The sequence below is a fragment of the Apis dorsata genome, unplaced genomic scaffold, assembly GCF_000469605.1.
Source record: "Apis dorsata unplaced genomic scaffold, Apis dorsata 1.3 scaffold_193, whole genome shotgun sequence".
NCBI classification, from domain to species: Eukaryota; Metazoa; Arthropoda; class Insecta; order Hymenoptera; family Apidae; genus Apis; species Apis dorsata.
Genome location: NW_006263477.1, coordinates 79,938 through 89,900, shown reverse-complemented (window position 1 = coordinate 89,900; position 9,963 = coordinate 79,938). Strand labels below are relative to the sequence as shown.

The 9,963-nt window shown below is 21.8% G+C and overlaps 1 protein-coding gene across 1 annotated transcript in view; it reads right to left on the bottom strand.

The window, feature by feature from the left end:
- The window catches only part of LOC102675727 (netrin-1-like), a gene marked incomplete at its 5' end in the record, with an annotated part of 95,022 nt that overhangs the window by 25,231 nt on the left and 59,828 nt on the right, over positions 1-9,963 (bottom strand). Inside the window, 2 exons of the mRNA XM_006614590.2 lie at positions 1,771-1,866; positions 5,353-5,502. Coding sequence (XP_006614653.2) covers positions 1,771-1,866; positions 5,353-5,502 — 246 coding nt within the window. The remainder of the gene's footprint in view (positions 1-1,770; positions 1,867-5,352; positions 5,503-9,963) is intronic.

Below are 9,963 nucleotides of genomic sequence, written 5' to 3'. Positions count from 1 at the left end.
CTCTCTCTCTCTCTCTCTCTCTCTCTCTCTCTCTCTCTCTCTCTCTCTCTCTCTCTCTATCTGCCAAATTAATATTGTGCTTACATTCCATATTGTAACATGGCAAGGAAGTTTGTAGCAGTATAAACTTCCTCCCTTCTCTACATTTTCTCATATATGTGAGTATGTATTTCTGCTTATGGGAATATTACAGCGGAAATTACGAATAAGTCAGATTCCTTTACCATTACATATCTTTCATGTATTTCTCAATTAATATTAACAAATATTACACCACATATTTCTTATAATTTAATTATGAATGATATGAATCATTAGTTACAATAAGATGTACTTAAAGTATTGTAAGTAATAAGAATTTGAATAGATAAATAAAGAATTTTTATATGATTTTTAATTATTTTAATTATTTTAATTATTTACTTAGTTTAAGTTAAGTTACTAATTTAAGTTAAGTTTCTCTATAGTATTCAATTTTGCAAGTTTTTAATTTTATCGTTTGTATCAAATGAAAAGAAAAATTATCGTTGAATTTTTCTTAATTATTTTTTATTTTCTATTATAATATGATTATTAAATTTATTAATAATATAATAATATTAATTTATTAATAACAATTAAATATTGATAAAATATAATTATGATATAAAATTTGTGTTTTTTTCTAATTTTCTTAATTTTTTAGAATATTTTATATTTTATAAAAATAATTTAGCAATATTTTAATAATACTTTATATATATATAATACTATAAATATATATAATACTAATACATGAAATAAAATATTTTTTCAAACATACAATAATTTCATTATATATTATAGGATTATAAAAAAAAGATTTTTCAAATAGATAATTATAAAGAAATATCTTCATTTCTAAAAATATTTTTCTGATACAAGATATTGCAAAGAAATGAAAAATAATAAATTCGTAACATACATGTATATTTTATTAATTTGAATATTACTATTCTAAAATGAATGTTTTATTCAAATTGTATTCAAATTATATTCAAATGTAAAAAAATAATATTTCAAATTAAAAAAATATGTTTAACTTCAACATTATTATAATGCAATATGTATTGAGGTCATATGTAGCATAATGCAAAAAAGTAATCCATGGCTGTAGAATAAAAAATAGAACGTATCTATTGCGTTTCAATTAAATGAAGATAATAATATTTTATTTACATTAAATCCAAGTGCAAGTATTAAATAACATCATTTGGATATAATCTTTTCGCGTCATACATTAATTGCTTTCGATAACCCAATGCATAAACAATTTTCAATTCATATATTCAATTTTCTTTAAAATAAATGCATCATATCTTATTTACTTTCATTGAATACTTCTACTAATGTATGTATTACATTTCTACTTGAAAATCACCTATTATGCAATAATAAAATATTTGTAGAGTCTTGTATTATAAAAACATATTGTTTTTTGATTATTTTTTCTTAAACGATAACGAAAATATATTGTATTGAATGAAATACTATCTTCAATTTATTTTAATATTTCTATATTATTCTATATCATTATTCAAATATCTCTCTATATGGCTCTTTGTACGTATTCAAAAATTTACGAAATAATCATTTTTATTCATTCCTCTATAGAAAATCTAGACCACGAATAACATATATAATTATATTAAACAAAAATCCACTATAATATGTTTCCCACGAAATATTAAAACATATCGAAATAACAAAATAGATTCACACATTACATCGATTCATTTGACATTTACTCACCAGTTCGTCCATCATAACCGCGATCATCGTCGTCGTCTTCGTGCTCTCCACTCTCCTCGCCGGCCGTGCCTTGAGTCTGCACAACCCTCGGTATTTCTACAAGAAGAAAGAAAATAAATGTGAAATCGTAGGACGAAGATATACGCTAAGTGCAGCTCGTATCTCTTCTAAAAGAGTACACGCTTTCCTCTTTCGTATTCACAAATTTTGCCTAATTGGACTCGTGATCGAGCGATAACACGGACGAACAGTTCGTGTGTTCCCTCCAATTGATCGATCGATCGCTTCTAAAAACAGGATGGCCACGAAAATTTTCTGCTCTTTTTTTTCTTTCTTTTCTTTTTTGTTTCTCCTGACTGCTCTTTCGCTGTTTGAACTATTAATGAAACGTTCGAAAGAATTCTCTTCGTATATTTAGATACCGTGTGTACGTAACAATGAAATTTCTCAATTGGCTAGATATTACCATTTTTCAGTGATGACTTTGCAATAATTGGATTTTTAAAATTCATTGGAAAACTTTCCTTTCGCGAAATTGGAAGAATATACAAAATGTTCTGCGCAAAATGTTATAAAATTATCTCTGATATTATTGAAGATGTTAAATTTTTATTAATGATCTCTAGAAATATATATTAAATATTTGGAGAATTTTCTAGAAAGTGAAAAATGTTATATTTAATTTTTTTTTAATTATTAAACTTGAAATATCAAAATAAATATTAGATATCAAAATAAATATACATATATTACATTCAAATTTATTTAATATTTATTTAAACTAATACATGATAATAAAAAGATAATAAGATAGAAAAGCAACACGTTTTTATTTTTTTTTTCGTATTTTAAATCTTATAAACATTTTTTATTCTTGTTATTTTTTTCTGAAAAATCATTCTCAAAATTTTGTTCAAATCATAAATCTTTGAATCGAAATTTAAATCTAACAAGACAATATCTATATACTTATATAGCTGAAAATATTTGTAATATATGAAAAGAATATTAAAATTGTATAATAATTAAAAATATTTATGATTTAAAAGTGAGTTTTTTTTAAAACATTTTTGTATTACATTTTCTATGAAACATTTCCTATTTTACATTTTCTATGAAACATTTCCTATTTTACATTTTCTATTTTACATCCTTTCCATTTATTTTCTTTTTCTTAACGAAATTTTAAAAAGAATTTTATTTTACATTTTTAAATAAATTATATTGCATCTCTTGCTTATATTATATTTTACTATATTTTTAATTTACGACAGATTAATTATATAAATTTTTTAAACACATAATAAAACACATTATATAATTTTTTAATTTTGTAATATTTAAATACTACATTGAAAAAATTAAGACTTAAAACGTGTATTGTATTGTTTTATTATTGATACATGAATTATATTATTAGTATCTTATAATATTATTTACATATTTTTCTTTATGGATTTTTTAAAAATATTTTTACAGATATTTCATTGATAATACGGTGATGAATACATTCTAGTCACCCGATGTATCGATGAATATTTCAGGGATATACAAGGATCGCTATGCTCATAATAAATCAGGGTAAACTTTATATAGAATGGCGTAATGCGATATGCTGGAAATAATTAAGTCTGCTAATCACGAAGTCAACTTATTGTTAAATCATTAACGATGCGTTGCAAAAGTGGTTGATAATCGTTTACTTTGTAATATCTGACGTATGATCATTCAAACGTCAATTAAATTTTCGATAATTTCAATATTTATTTATTGCATATAAAATAGTTTTGAAAAAAAAATTATAATTCTGAATAATAATTTAAGAAATGATATTAATTATAATTAATATCTTTTCAACATTATATAAATTATTATTAGTTTATTATGAATATTATGTAAAATTCAAAAATAAAAGTTTTAAATATAATTTGCCTCTATTTTCTCAGATATTATAGATATTATAACTAATTATCGTGAATTTTTAGAGATCACATTTTGTTATATTAATATATATTAAATTAATATATTAAATAATATTAAATTAATTAGGAATCATTTCATATCGAGAGACTATATTAATAAAATAACGTATTATCTTTTTCATGTGTATTACAAATTATTACTATTGAAAAATGTATACATTCTTTTATTATGCATATAAAGAAATAAAATAGAGAGAGCTAAAAAAAGCATAGAACGTTCACGCTACTCGCGATTTTTAAAGTTCCATTGTACATTCATTTTTACGTACTATCTTTTTTTTATTAACTTTTATGGGAAACTGAAAATAGAATATTGATGAATGCATTGTAAAAATCTTCTTTCAAAAATCTTTCTGCTTTTGCGTTTTATACGTCTATTATTTTTATTTCTTATATTTCATTTTTCATTCTATTTCATCCTATGTGTATATATATGTGTATATATATGTATATATATGTGTGTACATATTTCATCCTACATGTATATTAGAATTAATATGCACTTGTCGCTTAAAATCATTTCATTACAAATTTAACAAATAATGTTGAATTATTTATTTATTTAATATTTAACGGCATATAAAATATTTGTAAATAATATATTTTAAAAGAAATGAAAAAATAATTTTGCAATCTTCTATAATCAACGTAATAGTATATAACAATTTTTATTTCATAATTGACTAAAGTCGTTGATGATTCTACAATAACGAATAGAAAAGAAATAAAATTTTTTTATTATAAAAATTTCATTTTCGAATAACCAAATTTGAAAATTTGTCAAATACAAATATAATTAACTAATTTTCAATATAAATGAATCATTGATAAAAGATTATTTTATATATGAAAATAAATAAAAAGTATAGAATATAAGTTTTAACGCTTAAATTCTTGAACACATATATTTAAGAAATCTTAAATTAAATTTTTTCGAAAACTAATTTTTAAAATTAGTTTTGAAAAATTATTTGGAAATGGAAAAAATTTTTTGTTTATTTTCATACATAGAATAACTATCAATAGTTCATTACGTATTCAATTAGGAATTATCAATTTCATTTATACTTGAATAAAAGAAATTCTATTTTACTTTTTCGACTCATTATTATATGTAAAATCATCTATCAATCAGATATTCATTCATGAAACACTTAGTATTTGTATTTTTTAAGAAACTTTTAATTCTTTAAACAATATATTTTTTTATATCATATAAAAGATAAATTCATTCAGAATTAATATAATAATCTTCAAATAATTCTTAAAAACGGAAGAATCTAAATGTTTCTCCAAATATTTCTTTTTTATAAATTTTACCACCAATGTTATTTATGTTTTCTTTTTCAAAGTAAATATTTCAATTTTTCTGCATCTTTTATTTACATTTTCATATCTGCACTTTCTTCTATCAAATAACGATCCTTAACTCCAAAACTTCATTAATAATTTATAAAGCAATATAATTAAATAATACTAAAAATTTTGTTGCAATACATAGGAGAAATAGAAGTAAACATATTCGAATGGCATATTTTCTTTACAATAATAAAGAAAATGCGTGAAAGGCTATAAAAACTTAACTACTACATATACTTACTGATACAAGGTGCAATATGTGATCTACTCTGTTGGTAACCTCTAGCACATCTATTACAAGTAGTACCAGTTACACCGTCTTTACACGGGCATTGGCCGGTACTTTGGTTACAAGTTTTTCCGGAAGCGCCAATCGGATGACAGTCACACGCTGTAACACGCAACATGCAAAATAAGGGATGGTTAGTTATAATTATATTATTAGTTGTATTATGTAATTATGTGAAAACAGTAATTGGAATTTATTATTATTTTTAAATATCATATATTAAGTAATTTAAAACAGTGAATTTTTTATCTTACAGAAAAGATATAATTTATTTTTTTGTCCAAGTATAAGTAAGTTATGTATAAGTAAGTTAGAAATTGGATTCTACAGGTGCAATTCAATAGGAAATCATAATAACTTTTGTAAAAATTAATAATTTTAAAATAATGATATTCATTTATGAAATCTATGAATATTAATAATAAACAATTAATAATGTTCAATCATTTTGATATATATTTATTTTAAGGAGCCATTAATTAAAAATATAATTTTAAATTAGAATCACAATTATAAACAATCCTTTTAAAACTAGATACATGTAAAATAATGTTATTTGAAATATTATTTCATAATCATTGATTAATGTATGTATATTATAATAATATATGAAATATCATTTCATAATTTTTGAATTATTTAAAGAAATGTTACTTCATAAATATTCACAATTTTATAGAAAAAATCCAGAATCTGGTTTATTTACAGGTTTACTGATTTACAGGTATTTAAATGGAAAGAGTTAAATATCTCCATTATTTTTCATTTTGTAAAAAAATTTTATTAAAAAAAATTATTCAAGGAAGAGAAATAATATAAAGATAATATTTTATTTTAAGATCATTTTTTTAAATTATATATTTTTTATATATTGATTGATTTAATTTTAGATTATCTATGAAAAAATATTGTAATGAATGTCAAAAAATTATTGTTATAAATATCGAATTAAATCAACCAATACATAAAAAAATATATAATTTTATTTAGAAAAGTGAAGATAATTTGTCAAAATTTTCTTAACTATAGAAAAATATTATCGTCATATTACTAATAACTTTTATAAAACTATAAAACTAAAAATAAGAAAATATTTAGATCCCCACTTAAATATTCCTTATATACGGACATATCTTTGCTTATACAAAATAATTTCAATAATTTTTGATTGAAATTATTTTCTCAAATACAATTCAATAATTCATTATACAAAATTGTCATTATTTTAAACAAATCTGAAACAAACTATATATATCATCTTAGCTACTTTTTCAATTTGAAATGCGCAATTTTCTCGAATCCGATTTAAGCTCCTTAATTCATCCCTTATTTCCATTTGCTATATCATTTTACTCTTCCATTCATTATATCTCTTTCAATAACTGAACGGCGAGCTGATTCACGCGAAAGTTATAATTTCCAACTTGTTAGCTCGTTTATTCATTGATCACTGTTCTCCTTCCTTTTTATCGCATTCACCGCTTCCGGGATTAAAGTAGGAGAAGAAGAGAGGAGAAGAGAGGAAGGAGGAAGAGGGAAGAAAGGGGGGAGGGGGTTAAAAGCAAAATCAGGAGGGAGAGAAATGTTTGGTCGAAAAGTCAGCTTGACACGTTCCTTTTGCCCACTTACTTATGCAAGCTACAGTATTTTTCATGCGAGAGAGACACTGAAAAGCGGTTAATTACGATTGCACTTCGAGCCCGAGTGCATCCCCGCGAAAATCTATGAGGAGACCCTTGAAACATTTGCCGGTCGTTGCTCGTCTGCGTTTTCATTTTCCTTCTTCTCCTCGGCCCATTTCTTTTTTTATTCTACTTCCACTTAGCCACGGCATTACTATTTCACGGTGAAATCGGTTGTTGTAGTTTTATAGACTGCCTACAATCCATCGATTTGTTGTTCGCCTGTGAATGGATAATGATTGGTTTCGTACTTTTCTCTTTTCTTTTTTTTTTTTTTATTTTTAACGCGTTAGACCGACACTTTTACAATTTTCTTTCACTATTTCCATCAAATATTTGTTAGTGATACTATTTCTAAACGTTTGTTTTCATATTGATTCAGAAATTATTTATATGAGTGTAGAGCTTTCTGATTATTATTATTATTATTATTTTGATTATTATAGCATATTTATAGTTTACAAATCATGATTTATCAATATTATATATTGTAAAAATTCATTTAGATTGGGCTTTAAATTGAATGAAAATGGAATATAGGAATTAATGGAATATAGAATCAAAGATTTAACAATTTATTATTGTTTTTAGAAAAAATATTGTTGAATATTGTTGGTGTATGTTTGTGTGGATTTATGAATATTTTTATTTCAGATATTATTCAGATAATTATTCAGATAATTATTCAAATAATTTTTTTCAATTTAAATAAATATAATCTTTTTTTTATTCAGTAAAAATATTGAAAAAATTTTTTATATTTGTTTTTATATCTATTTAAATTATTATAAAATTCATGTATATATATAATTAATATATAATTTAATATATAATTAATATATTAATATATAATTAATAATATTAATATATAATTAATAAACTGTTTATGTATTTATGTATAATTTAAATATACAAAAATTTACAAAATGTTTACAACATGCGAAAAAATATAAATTATTCAAAGATAGTTTATGTTATGATATTTAAAGAATAAAACAAATCTGTATTTAAGATTTCTATTTCTTTAAGATTAATATTTTTTTATTCATAAAAATTTTATTTTGCATATATTTCCAATTTCAAATATTATTATATATCTTTTAATATTAATTATTTTTAACATGTAATGTCACGAGAAAGTTTGATATTTCGATTATTTTTAAAATCATCATTTTAATCTACATTAAAAGTGAAATTTAATATTGATTATAAAAATTTTTCATTAATATTATGGCTCTTAAAACAAAAGAATTTCAACTATATATTTCAAAACATGATTTTGAAATTTTTATTAAATAATTAATTAAACAATTCTTTAATTGTGTTTAATACAATTTAATAAAATGAAAAATAATAAGAACATTAAACAATTTAGTTTTAAACAATTTATTGAATTTTATAATAAAAGATCTATTGCTTTCATGATCAAGTATTATTTTATGGGATTTTTTTTTTTAAACATCTTATAATATCCTTATATATAAGGATCCTTATATATATATCCTTATATATATACTAATTCATAATTCATTAAAAATATATGTTTATACATTCTTAATAATTTACGATTTTAGTATTTTATTTTCAATATATTTTTGTTCTTTTATTACAAATATTTTAGAATATTTTGGAATTAATATAATTATTATATATATCTATTATTATAAATATCTAGATTAATAAATTAATAAATTTATTATATATTAGAACAAATAAGCTTATATTTCTTTGAATAAATAAAATTTGATATATTTAATAATCTTTCGATAATTATTAAAAATTACAATATTTCTATAATAATTCTAATGATTAAACCAAACCTGAATAAAATTTATTTCAAATAATAATTTAAAAATAATGTTAATTATTATTTATTAAGTAATGTATCTTAATTGGCGTTATATTTCTTATTTGACGATGATAACACATTCTTCTCTCACAATCTAAATTCTTGAAACTTGATTTTCCCACGCAAGTTAGCCGCAATTAACAATTTTATCATTTCCACAATATTTTCCAATCAATTTTAATTAACCGTGTAGAAAACCAATATAGAATAATTGGAAAAATAAAACTCGAAGGCGACAATGAACGACGATGGCCAATGGAGATAAGCACACAATCTCGAGAAGAGAAATACGAAGTGACCATTTGCACTTCCGCGAAACGGATTAATCTTGAAGAGACTGCCGAAGGGACGAACAACCGGTTCACGCTTCCCCAACATTCGTATCACAAGCACAGAAGAGAATTTTTACCGTGATTAAATGGAAAAATGTTCGAGAAATTACCAACGATATTCTTAATTTAATAAAAAAAAAACTAAATAATAAATTTTTGTTTATTTTTTTACTCTCATTTCTTAGAAAATGATCGTCATCTTATTGATGATATAGTCAAAAATATATAGAAAACTATAAAATGATAATATGAAATTTATATTTATCGATTGAAGGTAAATTAGAAATAGTTATCCATATTTTTTTTATTTTTATTTAAATTTATATTTGTAGAATAATTGGCATGGCGTAATAGCTTTAAATAATCATGTTTATCATTTTTTAATACACAGATCGATATAGATGATAATTTATTTATAAATAATTACTAGTATAATAAATTTTACAAAATTAGTAAACTAACAAGTTTATTAGAAAATAAAAGATTCGGAAACTCATCAAGTATTAAATTTTGTTTAAAAATAAACTTATATAATTCAAAAAACTTTTTATTATTGAAATTTTCAATTGATAAATCATTACTAATATAAATTCAATTGTAACTTAATAAATAAGTCTTAATTAATACATTTGTGTTAATTTTTTACATTTGACCAATTTTTATATTATCTAAAAGCAACCTTCAAAGATATATATAGTAT